General features: G+C 59.4%; 3 protein-coding genes across 18 annotated transcripts in view; 2 read left to right on the top strand and 1 right to left on the bottom strand.

Annotated features, from left to right (window-relative positions):
• SLC29A1 (solute carrier family 29 member 1 (Augustine blood group)) overlaps positions 1 to 3,156 on the top strand; it is a 22,862-nt gene extending 19,706 nt beyond the window's left edge. For all 5 annotated transcript variants that reach the window (XM_082305864.1, XM_082305862.1, XM_082305861.1 and 2 more), the window contains exons 12-13: positions 1,482 to 1,681; positions 2,318 to 3,156. In XM_082305864.1, coding sequence (XP_082161990.1) covers positions 1,482 to 1,681; positions 2,318 to 2,429 — 312 coding nt within the window. In that variant the 3' untranslated portion in view covers positions 2,430 to 3,156. The remainder of the gene's footprint in view (positions 1 to 1,481; positions 1,682 to 2,317) is intronic.
• HSP90AB1 (heat shock protein 90 alpha family class B member 1) lies at positions 2,518 to 16,187 on the top strand (the record flags this gene model as incomplete). 10 transcript variants are annotated; one of them, XM_082305852.1, is made up of 14 exons in its annotated part: positions 2,543 to 2,631; positions 3,362 to 3,559; positions 4,762 to 4,908; positions 5,098 to 5,304; positions 5,588 to 5,747; positions 5,951 to 6,084; positions 6,588 to 6,902; positions 7,328 to 7,493; positions 7,685 to 7,875; positions 8,154 to 8,301; positions 8,562 to 8,830; positions 9,279 to 9,612; positions 10,163 to 10,263; positions 12,428 to 12,820. In XM_082305852.1, the coding sequence occupies 12 exons, from the start codon at positions 4,762 to 4,764 to the stop codon at positions 12,818 to 12,820; spliced, it is 2,565 nt and encodes an 854-aa protein (XP_082161978.1). The 10 variants fall into 10 exon arrangements, 9 of the variants coding, with proteins under 9 accessions (XP_082161976.1, XP_082161978.1, XP_082161980.1 ...); XM_082305850.1 differs by lacking the exon at positions 3,362 to 3,559 and having other exon boundaries at positions 2,518 to 2,631; XM_082305854.1 differs by lacking the exons at positions 2,543 to 2,631; positions 3,362 to 3,559 and adding an exon at positions 3,566 to 4,189.
• SLC35B2 (solute carrier family 35 member B2) lies at positions 13,969 to 21,785 on the bottom strand (the record flags this gene model as incomplete). Of its 3 annotated transcripts, none has more annotated exons than XM_082305859.1 (4): positions 21,666 to 21,785; positions 16,654 to 16,847; positions 16,215 to 16,375; positions 13,969 to 14,907 (listed from the first exon to the last, which is right to left on the bottom strand). In XM_082305859.1, exons 1-4 carry the CDS (start codon positions 21,776 to 21,778, stop codon positions 13,969 to 13,971), a joined length of 1,407 nt encoding a protein of 468 aa, XP_082161985.1. In that variant the 5' UTR covers positions 21,779 to 21,785. The 3 variants fall into 3 exon arrangements, with proteins under 3 accessions (XP_082161985.1, XP_082161986.1, XP_082161984.1); XM_082305860.1 differs by lacking the exon at positions 21,666 to 21,785 and adding an exon at positions 19,742 to 19,806; XM_082305858.1 differs by lacking the exon at positions 21,666 to 21,785 and having other exon boundaries at positions 16,654 to 18,594.

Raw genomic sequence — 21,785 nt, 5'->3', positions numbered from 1 at the left:
GGGGTGGGTGAGGAAGGGGCTGTCCTGTCTGTCTCTCTTCCTGCCCCTTCACCCACCCCCAAGCGCCGTTTCCCCCTGTATTGTGTAGGCTGTTTGTTTAGAGAAGCTCCTCAGCACCACACGCCATGGGGCCTGGCTTCCCCGCAGCCTGGAGCTGCTTCTCCCCTGGCCATCACTGCTGGCTGCTCTCAGCCTTGGCCACAAGCCGTGCTGCCTGGTGTCCAGGCCGCAGCCTCCGTGGTGGGATGACCCAGCAGGAGACATTTCCAAAACAAGGCTATGTGGAAAGTCTGACTGCATGTGGTTTGGGCCTCATTTCCCTGGTTGGGGCCCCGCTCACTCCTTGTCTCCTCCTCAAGCAGGAGAGGCTGCTGCTCTTGCCAGTTTGCCCACAGACACGGCAGCTGGCCTAGCCCCAGCTTCCCCCCGTGCTCCTGAAGCGTCCTGTGGCTATGCCAACCCAGGCAGCTCCCAAGGCAGCCGTGGGTCTCTCCTGACCGCAGACCAATGAGCCCCGTCATCTGCAACCCTGGCACCCCACTGAGGGAACCCCAGACGGAACCAGGGACGTCTCGTACCAGGGGCTGCCTCGGTCCCAGCTGCAGGGACAACATAAGGGGACGGTGCCTCCTTCTTCGTCCCAGCCTCATGTGTCCAGGGACTCTGTTAGGATCCAAGGAGACCGTAACTCGGTCCGTGCCTTTCCCAGCACTGTCCAAAACGGCCCCAGCATAATCCCTTTCCCAGATTGCTGGATCTCGCCCTGCTTGGCTGGGGGATGGCGTAGGAGGCTGAAGAGCTGGTTAAAGCCCAGTTTGCAGGCCCTGAGGTGTCAGAGCAGATTCACCTCAGCTGGCCTTGGCCTGGTGGTTCGCTGCAGGAGGAGAGTGAGTGACCGTGCACAAGGCTCTCCTGCCTGCCTGCCTGTTGTTTCCAGCAAGGGCTTAGCAGCTGCTCACAAGCCCAGCTCGGTATTTTGGCTGTAGTGCTGCTGCTCTCCAAGTCGGCTGGGACAGGACTTTCAGACCTAGTAGGACCTCCTTACTTCCTCCTCACGGCCTCAAGCTGCACCAGGGGAGGTTTAGGTTGGGTATTAGGAAAAATTTCTTCGCTGAAAGTGTAGTCAGGCACTGGAACAGGCTGCCCAGGGAAGTGGTTGAGTCCCCATCCCTGGAGGTATTTAAAAGACGAGTAGACGTGGTGCTTGAGGACATGGTTTAGTGGTGGACTTGGCAGTGCTGAGTTAACGGTTGGACTCGATGATCTTAAGGGTCTTTTCCAACCTTAACGATTCTATGATTCACAGCAGGTAGCGATGCTGAGGTTTGTTGCAGCAGAGGAAGTCTCTCAGCAACTTTGCCACCTCTGTGGCTCCTCCGCAGCCCCGGCGCAGTAGGGACAGCCTCTGTATAGCCCCTGCCGGCACGCCGTGGGATGGGGGATGTTGAAGTAGTGCTCAGTGGCCTGTGTTTCTCTCCCAGCCCGGGAAGGACAGCTGCCTCCTGCCAGTGATGGTGGCCCTCCGTGTCATCTTCATCCCTCTTTTCATGCTGTGCAACATGCAACCCCGTAAATACCTGCCTGTCGTATTCTCTCATGACGCCTGGTACATCACCTTCATGATCTTCTTCTCCGTCTCCAATGGCTACCTGGCCAGCCTTTGCATGTGCTTCGGGCCCAAGTGAGTAAGAGCTGGGGTCAGGGGAAGGGTTGGTTCCACCCCGGGATGCCAGCCCCGCCATGACTCCTGGAGTCTGGCTCTGCCCAGCTCCAGCATCTGGAGAAGGGGATGCAGGCGCGGAGGGGAATGGCCACACCACCTCAGGGAAGACAACCCCAGTGTCCCATCTCCCAGCCTTGCGCCTCCATGTCCTAGAGATGAGGAAGCTGTTGTTTGGGCTCCCCGTTTCCCCCACCTGCCACGCTGGGGAAGGGGCCGGCCGCAGCGGGGATCTGGAGGGGAGCAAAGTGTGGCACAGCGCCCGCAGCAGGGTGAGCAGCCTTGCCCAGCGCAGGAGCACAGGCAGCACGAGGACCCCAACCGGGGCGCAGCCAGGCGGGCTGCGGGGCGTGGGGGCAGGAGTCCGGGAGGGGTGTCCCTGGCGCCGGGAGCTTCAGGGCAGCCTGCCTGATGCACTTTTTCTTTTCTTTACGAGCCTGTAATGTGGAGGCAGGCTCTGGAGCCAAGGTGGATTTGCTCTTGCTGTTCCTCAGCTTTTGGCTCCTCTGTGGCCTCCTCCCATCTCTCCGTTGAACTTGCAGCAGGGCATGGGGCAGGCATCCCTGAGGATGGGTCTGACACCTCTTTCTCCCCTAGGAAAGTGCTTGCCCATGAAGCAGAGACAGCTGGAGCCGTCATGGCCTTCTTCCTGTCGCTGGGCTTGGCCCTAGGAGCTGCCGTCTCCTTTCTGATCCGAATTCTCGTCTAGCAGAGGCACCCAGGGGGTGCAGGGACACCAAGAGACGGCTCCGCATTGAGGCCCTGGACACCTTGGCACCGTGGGGAGATAACACCTCATGCCTGCCCCTGCCAAACTGCACTGCCATGGCAGACGTTACACCCAGGGATGGTTCCACTCCTGCAGGGTTGGCCTGGCTCCCGCCACGCTCGGCTGCGTGATGCCTTCAGGCGTACGTGCCTTCTCCTTCCCCATGCTCTGTGTGTGTGTGTGTGTAAGACCCCCGGGATCTCGTAGAGGTCCAGCCGCCTCCCACGCTGCATAGCTTCCCCAGCTCAAAGCCAAAAGCCATTCTCAGCCTCCTCCTCTCTGAGTTGAAGGCTGCTGTCCAGTGTTATTCCCTCTCTTGCCCTTGTCCCCAAGGCACCTAGGGTCTTGCTCTCCGCTCCTCTCCTTCCAGGAGGCCTGGAAACATCCTGTGCCACTTCTCCTGCCGGTGAGACTTGCAGACAGGGAGCAGAGCCCCAGCCAGCCTCACCATCCCCACTCCCTCCTAGGCACACATCCCCCTGCCCAGCAGCATCCCAGGGACGTAGGCGCCCGTGTCCCACATATTTTAAGAGCCAACCCCGTGGCTAGGCCGAGGGAGGAGGAGGTCTCCACACCTCACCTTCTCCCCCTCTAATTGCCTTTGTTCCCTACTTTTTTTTTTTTTTTTGTGCTTATGCCATTGTTTTCTTTCTGCCCCCCGGTTGTGCGACAGGCGGCGGCTGCCAGACGAGAGGCGGCAGCTCCCTTCCGACCCAGGCTGCCTTCCCCGCCTGCCTGGGCTGCAGGGGGAAGCCTCACCTCTCCCTTGGCTTTCTCTTCCCTCGTCTGTGTAAATGTGTCTGTACAGTTGCCGTTTTCTATAAAAAGACCGAAACGCCCCTTTGGGTACGTGTGTGTCTCCATCGCCACAGGGGAGAGGGCTGCGGAGGGGCAAGGGCTGAAGGGAGCGGGCACCGCCGTTTCCCGGGCATCCCCGGGTCCCCCGTAGCCAGCATCGGGCGGTGAGGCAGCATGTGCGTGCCCTGCAAAGACAGGGCCCGCGGCCCTCCGCGACGGGGACACGGCCAGCATGGCAAGGGGCTGCTCCCAAGGGACCGCTGGCACCTCTGGTAAGGAGGGGACGCAGCTGGGCGTTTTGGGGTGTGGTGACCCGCAGGGCAGCTTTCCTTGCGCCTGGCAACAGCCCGAGTGCCACCTCCTGCTGCTGGGGGGGGGGGAACTACAGCACCCTGCCATCGGGCCTCCACCCCACACCCGCCCCTCTGCCCCACATCATTGACAGCCATCACCCCCTCGGCCCCAACAGCCAGAAATTGTAGGGCCCGGGTCCCCTCACCCCACCCCCGGCTTCCTTTGCCGGTCAGGCCTGTGTGCCCACAGCCCCAACAGAGCGGATCAGGCATGAGCTTTATTTTATTGTCCTTCCAAACATTGGCTTCCAATGGGGAAAACGGGCCTGCTTTGCCCTCAGACCCTGACCCACAGCCCGTCCCCTCCATCTTGTCCCCTCCTCATCCGCAAGGCCCCTGGTTACACCCGGCCTCAGGAGGGCCGAGCTACACGGGTCTCGGCCTCCGGGGGAAGCCGTGGCGTGGAGCTGGGAGAGCGGGGACCCCCTGGGGGTTGCGCGGATCCCCGGTTCCCTGCCCAAGCCCGGAGGGAACCGGTGCGGCACCGCCGGGAGCGACCCCTCTGGAAACCTCTGGAAGCGGGGTTTCGCCCCGCTACCACTCGCGACGGTGCTCTTCCGCCGGGAAATAGTCCCCCGCCGGGGCTCCCCGCCGCCCCTCGCCGCGGCGCTCGGAGGGCCGCGGTCCCGCGGCCCTCCGAGCGCCGCGGCGAGGGGCGGCGGGGAGCCCCGTCCGGGAGCGGGCCCAGCAGCGGCATGGAGCTGTGGGTTGCGCTCCCGCCTCCACCATGGCCGCCGCCGTTAAACGGCAACACCGATGGGGCCCACACGGCCTTCCGCCGCGACGCCCGGGGCGGGGAGCGGCAGCGGGGCCCGTCCGTATCGTGTTCGGTGGGGTAGATAGAAGCGGGTGCGATAAGCAGGGGCTGGCGGGAAGGTGTGTTCATGAGGGTGGTGGGGGCCGCAGGGTCGCGGTAGGACCCAGGGCCGTTTTAAGGCGGAAGGAGACGGCGGGCGGTGCGACCCCGGTGCCTATAAAAGGCGGCCGGTGGCGGTTCTGTGTCTTTCGCCGGTCGCTGACGCCCGACACGGTGAGGTCCCTGCGCCGGGCTGGGTCCGGTCGGGCCCGGTTCCCCCGCTGCCCCCCCCCCCCGGTGCTATCGGCTTGCGGTTGCTTTGCAGATGCCTGAGGAAGTGCAGCACAGGGAGGAGGATGCGGAGACCTTCGCTTTCCAGGCGGAGATCGCCCAGCTCATGTCGCTCATCATCAACACCTTCTACTCCAACAAGGAGATCTTTCTACGGGAGCTCATCTCCAACGCCTCCGACGTGAGCCCGGGCCCTGCTCGCCCCTGCGGGGGCGGCCTCCTTCCTCTGCCGGGGGGCTCGGGGAGGCTGATGTCCCTCCGGGGGTGCCCCGGGAGAGGCCGGTGCCTGGGCGGCCCGCGAAGCTTTTGCTGGGGGAGGGAGGCGGCCGTTGAGTAGGGAGGCTGTGGCGAGCATCACCCTCTCCCCTAGGCTCTGGATAAGATCCGTTATGAGAGCCTGACAGATCCCTCCAAGCTAGACAGCGGTAAGGACCTCAAGATCGACATAGTCCCCAACCCCCGGGACCGCACGCTCACCCTGGTGGACACTGGCATTGGGATGACAAAAGCGGACCTCATCAACAACCTGGGCACTATTGCCAAATCTGGTACCAAAGCCTTCATGGAAGCTCTGCAGGTGGGTTGCCTTTGGCTGCATGGGTTCCCTAGGGCCTGAGCCACAGGCTTTCACTGAGGTATAACCCCAGCCCCGCTGCCTTTTTTGCTGTGGGAGCTATTGGCCTGCTCAAGTGTGCTCCCTCACCTCTCCAGCAGCAGGGAGGAGCTGAGGGTAGGGCTGGCTGCCTGTTGGTGCTTGCCCCTTTTTCTCTGCATGCTGACCCAGTTCTTTGCTGCTGTGAATCAGTCGCAGACATCTCCCCTCTCCTCGCTGGTCCATTAGGCTTTCTCTGCTTTCACAGGCTGGCGCAGACATCTCCATGATTGGGCAGTTTGGCGTGGGTTTCTATTCTGCCTATCTAGTGGCCGAGAAGGTCATTGTCATTACCAAGCACAACGATGATGAGCAGTATGCTTGGGAGTCGTCAGCTGGGGGCTCCTTCACTGTCCGGACTGACCATGGTATGTGTTGTACAAAACCAAGCGTATTTCTCTGCTAGAAGCACCCCTTCTCCTGGTGCTCCCTAGAGCTGGGCTGTGTTGTCAGTCACACTTGTTAATGTGAGGTGCCAAGTAACGGTTAGGCTCAAGGAGCTGGTCCCACTTGCTCTCTGCCCTTTAACACTATGCCTTGAAACGCTAACATTTCTCTCCCTGCACCGTAGGTGAGCCCATTGGACGGGGCACCAAAGTGATCCTGTATTTGAAGGAGGACCAGACAGAGTACTTGGAGGAGCGGCGTGTCAAAGAGGTGGTGAAGAAGCACTCCCAGTTCATTGGCTACCCCATCACACTCTATGTACGTAAGAGAAGGACTGTGGGCACCCACTGGAAAGCTGGAGGCAGGGGTGGGTGGTATTGGGAGCAGGAGCCCAGAAAAGGGCACAGTATGGTCTCTTCCCTTCCATAGCTCCTGGCTGCTGGGTATTGAGCAGTGGTGCTCCAACCTTCTATGGCCAGAGGTGATTTGAGGCTGGGGGCTTACTGGAGGTGGAAGTGGTATCCAGCCATGCTTTTGGCCTGTGATCTGTGCAGCTGGAGGTCAGCTAAACTAGCCATGGAGGGAGGAGGGTTTCCTGCCCCTTGTCTCATCTTCTCAGACACAACTTTTGGTGGCATGAGCTGTGGAGGGACTCTGAGGGCTGGTTTCAGGAGAAGCCCTAGTTCCAGGTGTTTGTTGAGCCTTGTGTTATGTCAGGACACCCATTTCTCTTATCTGGAGTAAAAGGATTCCTAATAATGGTTGCTTAGGGCTAAACCTGATCTCATGGCCTTGACTCTTCCTTGCCTCTTTCTCTACAGCTGGAGAAGGAACGTGAGAAAGAGATCAGCGATGATGAGGCAGAGGAGGAGAAAGATGAGAAAGAAGAGGAAGAGCCAGCATCCAAAGATGAGGAGAAACCCAAGATTGAGGATGTGGGCTCTGATGAGGAGGAGGAGGGAGACAAAGGCAAGAAGAAAAAGACCAAGAAAATAAAGGAGAAATATATTGACCAGGAGGAGCTGAACAAGACCAAACCTATTTGGACCCGCAACCCTGATGACATCACCCAGGAGGAGTATGGCGAGTTCTACAAAAGCCTCACCAACGACTGGGAGGACCACCTGGCTGTCAAGGTGGGTGCTGGGCCACCCTCGGAGAGACAGAGGGCCCCTTTCCAGCCCGTACCCAGAGCCACCACATGGTTGTGCCTCAGTACAGGACTGAGGACTTCCAGGTCGCTCAGTGGTGCCTCAGCCTGCACTGTGACTCCCGTGCAGGTGGTGGAGTTGGCAGTGCCAGCCTAGAAGTAGGGCAGGAGGGTGTTGGGGCTCAGAGAAGCATGATTCCTCCATCCAGGCCTGCTGGATGCCAGAGAGCCCTGGCATATAGGGGGCAGTGGGGCTGAGGAGGGGGAAATGCAGGCTGCTTGGATGCTAGAGATCCTGCTGTACTGCCCTGCCAGCCCCAGTGCTGAGGAACAGTGGTTCAGCCTGCCCACAATGGGCCTTGGGGGAAAGGGTAGCACCATGGCAGCTGTTTTTCCTTCCTGGTTCCGCAGCACTTTTCTGTGGAAGGGCAGCTGGAATTCAGGGCCCTGCTCTTCATCCCACGCCGTGCCCCTTTTGACCTCTTTGAGAACAAGAAGAAGAAGAATAACATTAAGCTGTATGTGAGGCGTGTCTTCATCATGGACAGCTGTGACGAGCTCATCCCTGAGTACCTAAGTAAGAGCCCCTTGCCTCAGCCTCCCAGTGCGGAGCAGGGTCCCCCACAGCCTGTGGTACCGCTCCCAGTACAAAGCGGCTGGCTGAGGCACTAGCTGGTGTGGGCGTGCAGCAGTCAGTGTCTTAGTACTTCTCCTGTGATGAAGCTCAGAGCTCCTAACCTGAGTCCTGTTTTCATTTCCCCTACTCAGACTTCATCCGGGGTGTTGTGGACTCAGAGGACCTGCCTCTGAACATCTCTCGTGAGATGCTCCAGCAGAGCAAGATCCTCAAGGTGATTCGCAAAAACATTGTGAAGAAATGCTTGGAGCTCTTCTCTGAGCTGGCAGAGGACAAAGAGAACTACAAGAAATTTTACGAGGCCTTTTCCAAGAATCTGAAGGTGAGCTGGGCACCCTGTACCTGGAGGAGGGAGGGGCTCCCGACCTGTCTGCCTGAGGAGCAGGCTTGTCCTTGTGCCATGTCTTCTCTGTGTGGGTGTTAGGGTAGAGGGGGTCTTGCAAGGGCCCCAGAGAGCCTTTGTGGGCAGCTGGCCCCTCTGGTTGCCCTAGGCCCAGGACTCAAATGGTTAGGGGGTGGGCAGAGATAGCTGTGCCTCCGGGGTGGCCAAGTGAGTGTAAGTCCCATCCTGGAGACTTCATGCATCTCTTCTGCCCCCAGCTGGGCATCCATGAGGACTCGACCAACCGAAAGCGCCTTTCGGAGCTGCTGCGTTACCACACGTCCCAGTCAGGCGATGAGGTGACCTCACTTTCAGAGTATGTGTCCCGTATGAAGGAGACCCAGAAGAGTATCTACTACATCACAGGTGAGCCAGAGCTCCTCTGTCCCCTAGTGAAATGGAGACAGGCTACCTGCCTACCAGCCCTAACTTAAAGCAAATTTTTCCAGGTGTGTCCTGCTGCCTTCAGCAGGCCCTCCCTGCTGAATCACAGCCCATCCCTGGGGGCTGGAGAAAGATCACCAGGCCTAGAGCCCCAGCCCCAGCCCTGGCTGCTAGGGGCTCTGAGCGACTGGTGCTGTTTTTCCTGCTCTTACATCTTGGTGACATCTCATTTCTACACCCAGGGGAGAGTAAGGAGCAGGTTGCCAACTCAGCCTTTGTGGAGCGTGTGCGGAAGCGTGGCTTTGAGGTGGTGTACATGACGGAGCCCATTGATGAGTACTGCGTGCAGCAGCTCAAGGAGTTTGATGGCAAGACCCTGGTATCGGTCACCAAGGAGGGGCTGGAGCTGCCTGAGGATGAGGAAGAGAAAAAGAAGATGGAGGAGAGCAAGGCTAAATTTGAGACCCTCTGCAAACTCATGAAGGAGATCCTGGAGAAGAAGGTGGAGAAGGTGAGATGGGCAGGGAGCTCAGCCCGGGGCTGCGTCCTGGGCTGGAGGGAGGAGGGCTGGGCCCTCCGCGATGCAGGCAAGGGCCCCAGCTCAATGCATGCCTCTCATCTCCTGCAGAGGAGCCGCTAAAGGAGACTGGAGGTCCCAGCATGCACTGCACCATCTTGCTCTAAGCAGCCAGGCTGCAGATGAGGGGCACTGACCCAAATACGTGCATTGATGGGAGAGGGTAAGTGTGGGAAACACGCAGTGGGTGCTGAAGGTGCTGGCTGAGCTGTCCAAACTGGTCTATGCAGCAGTTCTGGAGCTGCTTGGAGGATCTCTGCTTGCTTTGGATTGTCCCCAGGTGAACGTGGGGCAAAGACCTGCGGTATTGTGTGTGCTGTGGCTGGGCCCAGTCCAGGGCATGTGGGGACCTTGCTCTGCTAACCCTTGGCTACATTGGCAGGTAACTATCTCAAACCGGTTGGTCTCATCTCCCTGCTGCATCGTCACCAGCACCTATGGTTGGACAGCCAACATGGAGCGCATCATGAAGGCTCAGGCGCTGCGGGACAACTCTACCATGGGCTATATGATGGCCAAGAAGCACCTGGAGATCAACCCTGACCACCCAATTGTGGAAACCCTCCGCCAGAAGGCTGATGCTGACAAGAATGACAAAGCTGTCAAAGACCTGGTGGTGCTACTCTTTGAAACTGCTCTGCTGTCCTCTGGTTTCTCCCTGGAAGATCCCCAGACCCATTCCAATCGCATCTACAGGATGATCAAGCTGGGGCTTGGTAGGTGCTCATGCAGCTTCTTGGGCCCGGAGCAGGTCCCGAAGCAGGTTAGCTGGGCAGGCTGGCATAGATGGAACTGTCCTGGGGCAGGGGGGAGGCCAGTAAGGCAGCCATGCTGGTGGGATGTGTGGAACTGGCCATGTAAGGTGGCTAGGGGCAAGTGGAAACATGGAACAAGGTACTTCAGGAGGGCTCAGGGCTCTGAGTGCACTGTCCTGTCCTCCACAAGGCCAGGAGCCACCACCAGGCTGCTCAGATGACAATCGGAGGCTTTTGTTCTTCACGCTGAATGTCAAAAGTCTGCCATGGGAGATGCGACTTATCTGGTGAAACAGCTTGTGCTTGCACCTAACTTATTTCTCCAAACCGGCTTTTTTAGGCAAAAGTGTAAATGAAGAGGTGCTGTGGCTTGGCATAACCACTGGATGCTAGTAGCCCTGTCCTTCAGGCTGTGGGCAGGAGTCACCCTTGGCTCTGGGAGACCCCGTTCCTCTGGGATCGCTTGGTGTCACTTGGAGGCCTCACCTCTTCCTTTCTTCCCCTCTCCCAGGCATTGATGAAGATGAGGTGACTGCAGAGGAGCCCAGCACAGCTGTCCCTGATGAAATCCCCCCTCTGGAAGGAGATGAAGATGCATCCCGCATGGAAGAGGTAGACTAAAGTAGGAGGAAGCCTCTTCCCTCACCTGCCAGGCCTCTGCCCCACCTCATGTCTGTTTAGGAGGGGGTCTGCTCCCACCAGCTGCTAGTGACTCCTTGGTGGTGTCTCTTTTTTTGGATTTGATTGGTTGGGGCTTTTTTTTTTTTGGTGGGGGCAGGAGGGCATGATTCCCTGTTTGTCAGTAGTGAGTGATTCAGGCAGCCCGAGGCCTGTCTGTTCTGTGTCTTTCTGCTTGTGTAGGAACAGCTGATGGGGAGTGGAGGTGAGGAGGCATCAGGCTTCCCCGGTCTCCCATGTTCCCAGTAGGCATCAAACACCACCCTTGTTCCATCGGGGTGGAACAGCCCTTCCTCTTAGCTGCTGCCTCCCTGAACCCCCAGGGTGTAGGATATTGTATTTCAGTTGGCTTGGTTATTTTTTGATTGATTATTCTTCTGTTGTTTTGTTCTACTGGAATTAAAGTATCAAAGAATGTGGTTTACGCGGTGGGGTCGCTTGTGTTTCATGCCTACCATATGGAGGAAAGGGTCTCAGCCTGTGCCTGAGGGTATTGGGCCACTGGTCTCTCCCCTGCCCTCACCGGTTTTGAAAGCCCTGCTTTAGCTGATCTCTACCCCTGCCCTGCCCAGCCACCATGAAGTGGGGCAGAGAAACGCGTGACCTGCTGTGCAGGTGGAGTCATCTCCAGCAGGCAGCAGTTGTCCACCCGGAGCACTGCATGCCCCGCAGACTGGGAACAAACTTTTCCAATCTGCAAGCGTTGGCTGGGCCAGGACCTGAGCCTGCACTGCTGCTGGCTGGGCTGGGCTGGATCTGGGGGCTGATCTGGGGGCGGGAGCTGTGGCAGGAGCCATCTGCCTGTTCCCGTGCAGTGCAGAGCAGGAGGTGGAGTGACAGCTCAGGACTGTACTTGAGCTGCCTCTCTTCAGCTCTTAGGGCAAACTGCTCTGGCTCTGTGCTATAGATTCCACCTTTCCTCCCACCTCCAGCCTGTCCTTTCTGGGCTTCTGCAGCCCGGGGCGGGGGGTTGGCAGTATCTGGCTTTTGCCTGTGTCCCAGAGGACAGAGAAGCCTGGGGCATCACCTCTGATTCGTCTGCCCCTTGCACTGAGCTCGTACCCCGGCCACAATGGCCCTGGGGTTTGGCAGGCAAAAGTGACACCAACGTGCAGTTCCCCTGCTGGCTGCTTGCCAGCAACCACAGGTACAAAATAGAGTGGGCTTTAGCCAGTATCCGTCTTCAACAGGGAGGGAGGAGGCAGAGCCTGCTGGAGTCCCTCGTCGCACAGCGTGGGGCACTGCGCTGCAAGTGTGGCAGCTCTTTGGGTGCAGGCTGCTAGGGCAGTGCTGGAGCTGAGCTAGCAAATGCCTTCAGGGTGGTTTTCTTACCCTGAGACAGGAGGAAAAAAAATCATTTAAAAGCAAGATTTCTCTCTGGATAGGAAGGTTTTTGCCACATAATGAATTAGTAAAGTCAATTCTTCTTTTTAACTTAGAATGTTTGTTTTGGTTGTTTTTTTCCCACTATTTTTTTCTTTAAATCTACATTTAAATTAGAAGAGGGATCCATTCCCAACCTGGCAGACAATGTGGTTTTTTGCCCAAAGAAAAAAATCCCTTTTCAGTCTGTCAGTAGATGGTGGGGGCAGACATTTTGGGGGAATTTGTAGGGGAAAGATGAAGGGCTGTGAGGCTGCACAGGCACTTTGAAGAGCTCAGGGCTAGGAAAGCAGCACAGGTAAAACTGCTGGAGAGCCAAGTGCTCTGAAGCCTGGGCTGTGCTCAGCACCAGCTCTGTTATCCCTGCAGGCTCAGCTAACTCAGCACTGTGAAAAGCAGCTCCTGTTCCTCGTCCCCTCCTCTGTCCCTCCTGAGTCTCCCCTTTATCTAGCTCCGGTAGTCCAAGGTCCTGTCTCTGACCCCAGACTTCGCCCTGAACCAGATGCCTAGTCCTACAGACAAGGTTTTTCACCAGGCCTCCCGTAGGTACTAGCGGGATGTACCACCCACACCCCAAGCCTCCCCTGGCGCTGGTGTGGGGCTGGTGTTGGGGCAGATGCACCGCATAAAGGATGGGCTCCTCCATGGCCTTGCTACAGCACTGGTGGCCCTGGCTGGCAGGTGCTCAGCAGGTCTCTGCACCATTTCTATCTAGCTATGCAGGCTGCGGCTACACCCACTGGGGCTGCCCAAGCTGCACCGCGCAGGGAACCCAGGAGCCCAACCAGAATCAGGCGAACAGCTCCTCCACCTCCTCGCCAGCATAAGCAGAGGTCCAAACCCAGCTACGCTCCCCACGTGTGTGTGCAAGGATCTTGTTCTCAGCTGCGGTCAGGGTCCAACCCTGGCTGACACCTGCCTGGGTGAAGGCAGAGGCATCTCTGTTTGGAAAGGAAAGACAGACAGCTTTGCTGTCCCACAGAGACTAGGGACATGGGAAGGGTTGGGAACTCTTCTCCCCTCTGTCCAGGTACATGGGAAAAACACTCAAAATGAACATTTACCCCCAGGGCACTATATGCAGCGTATTTTTAATTTAATAAAATAAAGAGAAAAAAATTGCCTTTCAAAAGTACCAAAACCTGCTGGCTTGACAGTCAGGTTGTGTTGAGGAGAAAAGGGTTAACCAGTAAAACCCAGGCTCCTGGGGCAGAGCAGCTTTCCCTGCCCTGTCCCCTGCTGCCTGTGGAGCAGGAACAAGGCACCGCCAGCAGGCTCTGCCCCATCTCTCAGCCCTCCCGGGCACAGTGGGGCTCTGGCCAGGCCCCAGGAAAGCTGGGGCCTCGAGCTGGCAGAAGAGGGGCTGTTTGTGCTTCTCTGAATGGCAACTACAAAGCCCAGGAACAGTGGCACTGAGACACCCCGAGGTGATGCTGGGATTTCTGGCCTTTGGCCTGCGACAGCAGCGGATGTAACCAAAAAGCAACCTAGAACAACTCAGCAAGCCTTGGGAACCGTACCGGCCAGCCTCAGTCTCTGCATAAAAATCAGCCTGGGCCAAGGGGAGTGAAGAAAAGTGTCTCAGAGCAGGGGCAAGGAACTGATAAAACCAAACTGGGAGGTACTGGCTTTCACTGCAGAGTGCCCTCCCAGAGCAGATCCCAGGCCTGGGGTAGGACAGGTTGGGAGTCCTTCCCTCGGCTGTGCCTGTCCTACCTGGAGCACCTCCTGGGAGGGGGGCTGAGAGCTCCCCCCACCGTGGGACAGGCTCTGCTTGGTTCTTGCCTCACATGGAGATGTTTCAAAAAGAAAGCTAGTGTTTTGCTTGCCCTTCTGCTGAGCTGTGTAGTAGTGACAGAAATGGACGAGCATTAGCCAAGAGGCAAGAAGGTGCCAGGGAAAAGAGCTCCCCTGTTCATCAGTGACTTTGGAGAGAAGCCACAGGACAGAGGTGGGGCGGGAGTACCAGCAGCCCCACGCTGGGTTACCCCCAGGATGTGAGCCCCCAGGCCCGTGCCTTGCCTGGAAGTCTTTGACCTATTAAGGCAAATAGAAAGGTTTGGAGCTGTGGCAGCCCAGAGCATTCCCTGGGCTTGTTCCAGCCCCTTCCCCAGGAAAAGCAGGTGGAAAAGTGAGTCACTGGTCCAGCCTATCCGTACCCCACTCTGCTCTTCAGCGGGTTCTGAGAAATCAAGCAAGTGCCCCCGAGCGGAGGCAGGACAGCAGGCATGGCTTAAATGCCATGGCCCCAGCTCCTTAGACCTTTTGTACAGGGGTCTCGCCTGGCGGGAGCTTCTTACTGCGCTTCTTCATGCGGCTGCGGGCGTAAACACGGAGGAAGAGGGCCACGAAGACAACGGCTACACCCAGCCCACCCACGACAGTGACAGTGTGCCCGTAGATGAGGCAGGAGAGGAGGATGGCAAAGGCCTGTCGGAGTGTCATGATGATGGTGAAGACAGCTGCCCCGAACTGGTTGATGGTGTAGAAGATGAAGAGCTGGCCACAGGCGGAGCACACGGAGAGCAGCACGGCGTGGGCCATGAACTCCGAGTGGCGGGCCATGAAGCGTAACGACTCCAGCAAGGCACCCTGCTCCAAGAGCGAGCCCACCGTGAAAAGGCAGGAGAAGACATTGACGCCAAACATCATCTGCACGGGAGACATCTTGTAGGTGAAGAGGGCGTCCTGCCAGTTGGAGGTGAAGCTGTCAAAGATTATGTAGCCAGCCAGGAGGACTATGCCTGAGAAAGTGGTGACAGTGGACACATGCCTGTTGGGAGCACTGGAGAGCAGGAACATGCTGACCCCCACGGAGATGAGGGCAGCAGTCAGGTACTCCCAGTACTCATAACTCTTGCGTGACACCAGTTTGCCCATCATCATCACTGGGATCACTTTGGAGGCCTTGGCCAGCACTTGGGTGGGGAAGCTGATGTATTTGAGCGCCTCATACTGGCACCAGCTGCTGAGGATGTTGGAGAGGGAGGCGAAGGAGTATTTGTACATAGGAGCCCCGTGGCGCGGCTGCTTGGTCAGGGCGCAGTACAGACCAGCCACCGTGAAGGCCAGGATGCGGTTCATGAACACTAGGAACTGGGAGTCCTTGAACTTCTCACCAGGGTCCGTTTCGGTGGCACCGTACGTCCTTGTCATCACACGCTCCTGGAGGACGCCCCACGTGAGGTAGGAGGCCTGCGAAGCAGGAGGAGCACGGGGAGAGTCAGGACCCGCAAGGGCAGCTGCGAGCAACCACGGGAAGCACAGACCCCCAGGAGATCCTTGCTTGCCCCAGCGCCGCCTCATCCTCTGCACGGCAATGCTTCCCTCAGACGCGGGGAGATGGGGCCACCCTCCGCTCCACCCACCTGAGGGAACCCACTGTCCCATGTGGTTACATCCAGAAACATCCTGTCCCAAACAAAACCTGATCAATTTACAGCCTCTTCAAGGGGATGGAAGCCAGCAAAGCAAACATCCTAGCGTACAGCACGCGGTTATGTTTTAAGCTGCCTGTTGAACCAGACGGACGGAATCAGGGAACGTTATTGATGCACAGCTGCAGTTTTGGTGCCAGCTCCCTGCGGCAGGTCCTGGCAGTTCTCCCAGTGGCCTCTGCATTGGTTTTCACTTCCAACTCCCTAGGCCCAGTTCTTCCATCCAAATCAATTCTAGCTTCAAACCCAGCAGATGAAATTGTCCTCCAGGGATGATCACTATTCTGTCTGTCACCTCCACTAATTCTGCAGCCCTGGTGCCGCAGTACCAAGCCCCTCACAGAAGTAACACAGACTTCCTCTCACCACACATCCCCTCCCGAGGCAGAGAAAGACGGAAGGACTTGTTGGTGACCCGCAGCGAGTCTGAATGGGCCAGGATAATAGGCCAGAGAGTGGGTGTCTTCTGCTGGCTATGGGATGTGTGGGTTTTTCTATCACAATGCCCACATTTCTATTTTTAATCCTCATAGACCCAAAAAGCTGCCCTTCCTAATGATGCTCAGGCTGTAGCTAAGACAGGGAAACTAGGATTAAAAAAATCCTCTTTATCTGTAGCTGAATTCAGTATTTCTCTCCAGTATTTGAATCCAATCCATCAAGGCAGGACAGGTCAGCCCCAGAAGGTGACCCAGAGGAGAGCCTGGGAGATAAGAAGGCTCAAACTACCTGCTGCTCTGGCATGAGGGCCAGAACAAGAGCAGCCCTAACAATCTGCTGAATCACAGAATTTTCCCTATCCATGGCTGCAGAGGACTGCGATCGGACAGAGAAGAGGTCCCAACCCGGATGACACCAGCTGAATGGACCTCCACAGCCCTTCGAAGTGACACAGCAGCCCCGGTGGACTATCCTGGTTGAGAGGCTGCGTCCCAGCCTCCAACCCTGCCCCGATCAAGGACAGCACTGCGTCCCTGGTCTTCAAGGAACGGACGGCCGCAAACCCACCACCCACCTCCTGCTCCCAGAGTGGGACGGCCACACACACACGCACAGGGCTCCTACCTGTAGACCAGCAGCACAGAAGAGCAGCTTGAAGACCTGTCGGGCTGTAGAGGACTCTGGGGGCTCCACTCGGGGTGGCAGGGAGCCATCCTCCTGGTGTACAGACTTCACCTCAGAGCCAAACACGCATGATTTGATGACAGGGAAGCAAATGCCTCGGCCTGAAGGGGGTAAGAGAACACAGAGACAGAATTAACCACAGCCTGGGCACCACAAGCTGCACCAGCTTGAGAGGTGAAGCCTCCGTCCTTACTAGCCTCCGCATCTGCTGGCGCAGTGGCCTCGGAGAAGTTTGTTTCAGGGTAGCACCTAGACAGCTCTGGGGAGCAGCTCACTCCTGGTCTGACAGAGCTGGTCAGGGCAACAACCTGTCAGCGCCGAATGGGGTGCAGAGAGCTCACAGGGAGGCAGGATATGGAAGGGAAGCTCCTGCCCTTACCTGTCTCCAGGTAATTCCTTCTCTTGAAGTACTGGATGAGGAGGAATCCCGGCACCACGATACTTGCGTAGCCAGCAGCATTAACAAAGAAACGGAAGAGCCAGAAGTCCCCCCACGAATCCTGCAGGGCAGCGGGGATCTGTTCACCAGTAGCCATGGTAGGGAGGGAAGCCAGCACGAAGGGAAGGCAAAATCTGCAGAGAGACGAAGAGGCAGGCGGTGGGCAACCAGTAAACGGCCAGCTCCGCTCCGCATGCCTGTGCCACCCAGCCAGCTCCCCACCGGCAGGCAGCACCCAGACCCCACGGCAGCGATGATGGCAGCGCATGGAGTAGGAAAAGCCCTCTGGAGTTCAAGAGCACATGCCAAACATTTATGTTTGCTTCTGTTAAGGGTGTTTGCTCTGGCTTAGGAACACATGGACTTGGCAACTTGGATTTTCAGGATCAGAGAGAATGTTTGAACACCGTTGTAACCATCCGGTTTTGACAACACCCTTAGTCCAAATGCAAGGAGCACCTCACACCTCACCTTTTTAGATTAAACTTTAGCGCAGCTCCTGGGTGGAAAAAGAAAAGGTCATTGAATGGAAAAAGCGACTCCTACCTAGCAGCTCATGTTTCAAGCCTGTGGCCAGAGCGGCCTTCCTCCGAGAGCACACGGTTCAGAGCTTCCCCCTCCAGCTGCACCAGCTGCATGGAGGAAAGCCGGGGAGGGCTCAGGCTGCCAGCCTCCCCCACCTCCCCCAGCAGCCCGGGAAGGGAGCATGCCAAGGCATTCCCCACCGCTCAGAGGAAACTACCGGGGCTCACCCGCTTGGCCAGACACAGCCAGAGAGCAAGGCTGGGAAGGAATTTTCCTACCAGCTGGGTGGTTGGGATTTTACCAGGACTATCCGAGAAGGTATAGCTGATATTCTTCAGCTATAGCCCTAAGGTGGTGACCTAGCCAGCTCTAATACTCCCTGAAGGAGTTCTTCCCTCCACCATCCCCTCCCTCACAGAGGCAAGCCTGCGATATTCAGGGGCCATGCAAAGAACAAGAACACCGGGTACACAACAGAATGAGCAAGCTGGCAAGGACTTCCTACACCCTGCATCCTCCCCTCGCACAGCAAGCTGTGGATTCCTGCATCAGGGTAGGCGGTGTCCTCGGTCCGTGCTCCATCCCTGCCTCAGTCTCTCTGGTAGAAAAAGCCTCCTGATTGCCTGGGGGCCAGGTGAGGGTGCTGTGGGGCTGGCTACATAAACATGCAAGCAGAAGAAGCTCTCGGCTCCTGTGATGGAAAGGGCCAGAGATGTTAATCCTCCCTCTCCCAAAAACAACGGAGCCATAGGAATTTAGGCCCTGTGAGGTGTACCTGGCCCCAACATAATACAGCTGTGACCTCTAGTAGCCCTCACATGAAACTCAGAGACTTACAAACTTAGAGCTTTAAAGGCAAGAAAGTCCCCTGCCATTTCATGAACAACAAGCCCTCCCCACCAACCTCTTGTCCCCTTCGGAAAGGCCTTGGGGGCTTTTCTTATCCTCAGTTGCTGTGGCCAGGACCCCAGAGTCCAACCACCTGACCTAAGCCGAGGCTGTGTTTCACCCTGAAATCTCCCTTCTGTGACTTAAAGGACCCAGAAATTCCCAGCTCAGGGAGAAGTGCAAACAGCTGGGGGTGGGTTTCTGTGCCTGATTCCTACGCCTCCCCACCACTCTCCCCCACAGCAAAGGCAGTTTGACACGTCCAGCCCGTCCTCCCTCCTGCTGCAGGGGCATCACTGCAGGCTGCAGGGGTGCTGCAGGATGCAAGAACAGGGCTCGGTGCAGGCACCTGGGGCTGAAGTTGCTCATATTAAGTAACCCTGGCTGATGGCAGCGGCACTCTTGCCGGGGAGAGGGTGCAGAAATGCCGTTCGCTTTTGCAGAAGTCAGCTATAAATGGCAGAGTCAGTTGCTACACTCATGGGCCACGTCTCCCTTGGGCCACGTCTCCCTTGGGCCACGTCTCCCTTCAACCTGACAAGAGACCGAAAGCCAGCCGGCTCCCTTCAGCGCGCCTGCGCCCGCTGTTACCCCCGCTGGCCCCCTCAGCGCCGCCACGGGAGGAGAACCAGCTCTGCTCTCCCACAGCGACCGTGAAGAGGAGGCGATGGAGGGACAATGGCTCTCTCTATGCCTGCGCTAGCAATTCCCAGGCCCCGAGAGCTGACTCAGTGCAGCAAGCCCTGCCCTCCCCGCCGAGGCCGGGAAGGAACAGGGACGCCAGTGTTACAGGTAGAAAGGGGGGTCCGCGCAGGGCAAGCAGGTGGCACGCCGAGGCATGAAAGGAGCCTTAGTCTGGGGCCTGCGGAACAGCCAGGGAGCCGAGACGACAGACTGGGCTACTGTACTGTGCCGAGGCACAGGAGGGGCGGCTCTCAGATGCGTGGCTCCAGAGCCGGGCTGGGCCACAGCTCTCTGCCTGTGATGCAAAATTTGGGTCCCGGGCCAGAGGTCTGGAAAAACCCCAAAAATTCCTGCCTGCAGCCCTGCTCCTCTGGAGCGCACCTCTGGCACCTCGAAGGGCTGAGGGCAAACGCAAGCCTGGAGCTCGGAGGTCCCGGGCCCGCCACCAGCGCCTCGGGACCTCATCCCGCCTCCCCGCCCCGCAGCCGGCTCAAAGCCGGGTGGCAGGGACAGCCTGCAGTCGTCCCCCCCCGGGCCACCGCCGCTGCCCAGGGGCCGCTGCCAGGGGCGGCCGGGCTCCCGGATCCCCCCCGGGCGGCCGCAGGGGCGCCCCCCGCCGCGGCCAGGGCCCGGCGGGCCCGGGGGTCCCCGGGCGGGGGAGAGGCGTGCGGGGAGCCCGCTTCCCGCCCGAGGGCTTTTCTGCCCCGAGGCTCCCGGTGCCAGCGGCCTCTGCCCGGGGACCGGCCCCGCGGGCCCAGCCGCGGGGAGAGGCAGCGCCCGGCCCGGTGGGGGGCGAGCGGGGCCCCCGGGGACGCCCGGCGGCCACGTCCGCAGAGAGCGGGCCGGCAGCGCGGCGGCGGCCCTCGCCCACCCCTGCCTGAGCGGGGCGGCTGCCGCCCGCGGCCCGACCCACCCCGGCCCCGCTACCCACCTGCGGCCCGGCCCGGCCCCAGCCCCGGCCCCGGCCCCGGCCCCGGCCGGCTCCCCTCGGCTCCGCTCCCGGCAGCGGCGGCGGCGGCGGCGGAACCCCCGCCCGGCGGGCGTGCGGCGGGGCCCCGCAGCGCCCCCTGCCGCTCCGGAGGGGCCGCGGCGGAGGAGCGGCCGCGGTGCCGGTGCCAGGCCCCGGCTGCGCTGGGGGCCCAGCGGCCCCGCGCCCGGCGGGGAGCGGGCCCTGCCGCCGGGCTGGGGGCCCTGCCGCCCCCCGCCCCGGGAAGGGGCCAGCGTCGCTTCCCCCGCCGGCCCGAGCGGGAAATGGTGAGTCAGGGAGGGGCAGCCAGCCGGCCGAGGGGCGCCGGTTCCGGGCCGCGCACCCGGCGAGGTTTCCCGGCCCGGGACCCAGAGCCCGCCCCTCCGCCTCGGCCCCGGAGGCGCTCGGCCCGCCGCTGCGCTCGGCTCCAGCCAAGCCGGAGGCAGGGAAAAAACCCGCTGGCGGCGCAGAAGCCCCCGAACCTCGCCTCCGGCCCTGCCCGGGGCTCGGGGCCGCCCGGCTGCCAGCCCTCCCGCGGGCACCCGCCGCGGCCGCTGCCCGGGGGCTGCGGGCCGGGATGGGGCCTTCGCCACCCCCGGCCCGGCCCCAGGCAAGGCTGCAGGGCCGGCCGCGGCCACCAGGAGGCCACCCAGCGATAGCTACAGGATACGCGTTTTACAAAATACATTTTTATTTTAAAATAATAATAATGATAATAAAAAAGATAGCGCGGATCACTTGCTTCTGCCTTTTTCCTGCCCTTCCCACCCGGCTGCGGCCCCGGCCCCACCAGGCCGCCCCGCCCTGCAGCGCCCGTCTCTGGGCCGCCCGGGAGGGCCACGGTGCCCCGGGAAGGCGGCACCCGAGCAGCCCCACGGGGCACCGGCTGCCCTTGTCGGCAGCAGGGCTGAGGCCCTGCCGGAAGGTGAGAGGCAAAGATTCAAAAGAAACGGAGCGATCCAGCCCAGGGCTGCTGAAAAGACCAGGCGAGCTCCAGAGAGGCCTGGGGGAGCCCCTGCTGCTTTCCTGGCAGCATTCCCTCGCTCGCTCTCTTTCCAAGAAGGGAGGAGGAAGACAACGGCTCACTCCGGAGCATCTCTGCCCGCTCCAGAGCATCTCCGCTCACTCCAGAGCATCTCCGGCGATTGCACCATCCAGGATTTGCCCCAAGCACGAGCAGCTGCTCCCAGGCTGCAAGTGGGGAATTTCCCTGGCTGAGGTGGGGTCAGGCGCACTTGCTCGGTGTCTCCATTCCCACAGCACCTTCCCTTGCTGGTTCCCTAATTCGTCACGTGTGCTCCTCTGGCTTGGAGAGGGGGCAGGGAAGGGATGTGGAGATAACCCTGCCTTCTCCTCCGCTATCAGCCCGGGGGAGTCTAAAACCCAGGGAAGACCCATGCCCTAAGTTTTTTAACACCCTCCAAGCCAGGAGACGGGGCAGGATCTTTCTGTCCTCTTTGCAGAAGAGGAAACCGCGGCACAGTAAGGCAGCAAGCTGTCAGGCACGATAGCAGAAGCAGGGATCCACGGTCTTCCGGCACCTCCTATGCTCCGTCTTCAGCCCCGATGCCAGACTCCCAGCAGGACAGCATGGGAACGGAGCGCCGGGCTGGGATTCCCCCAGCCTTGGCCTTGAGCACTGGAAAGGTTCTGCAAGCGGGGAACCCCCCGCACTCCTGCTCGCCTTCTGCCCTGCGAGGGAGGGAGCGGGACCCGAGGGAGCGGGTGGGCTGGGGAAGCCCCTGCAGCCCTCACGTGCCCGGGGTAATGCTCAGCCTCCGATGCTGCGGGGGCGCAGGGCGGGTTAGATCACATGAGACCTCGGGTGCCTGCAGCAAAACCAAACGTTTATTAGAGTGCATGTTAACTCTCCTCACCCCACACTTACTCTGATGGCGTTTGGGGGTGCCAGAGGATGCTCCATCCACTGTACGGTGTGAAAAGGAGTCCTCGCCTGCTCCTGCCCTGGGTAAGCTGGAGACCCCCACGAGTCAGAGCCATGGCAGGG

The sequence above is a fragment of the Platalea leucorodia genome (assembly GCF_965183815.1).
Source record: "Platalea leucorodia genome assembly, chromosome: 3".
NCBI classification, from domain to species: domain Eukaryota; kingdom Metazoa; phylum Chordata; class Aves; order Pelecaniformes; family Threskiornithidae; genus Platalea; species Platalea leucorodia.
This window is presented reverse-complemented; position numbering and strand designations above follow the sequence as displayed.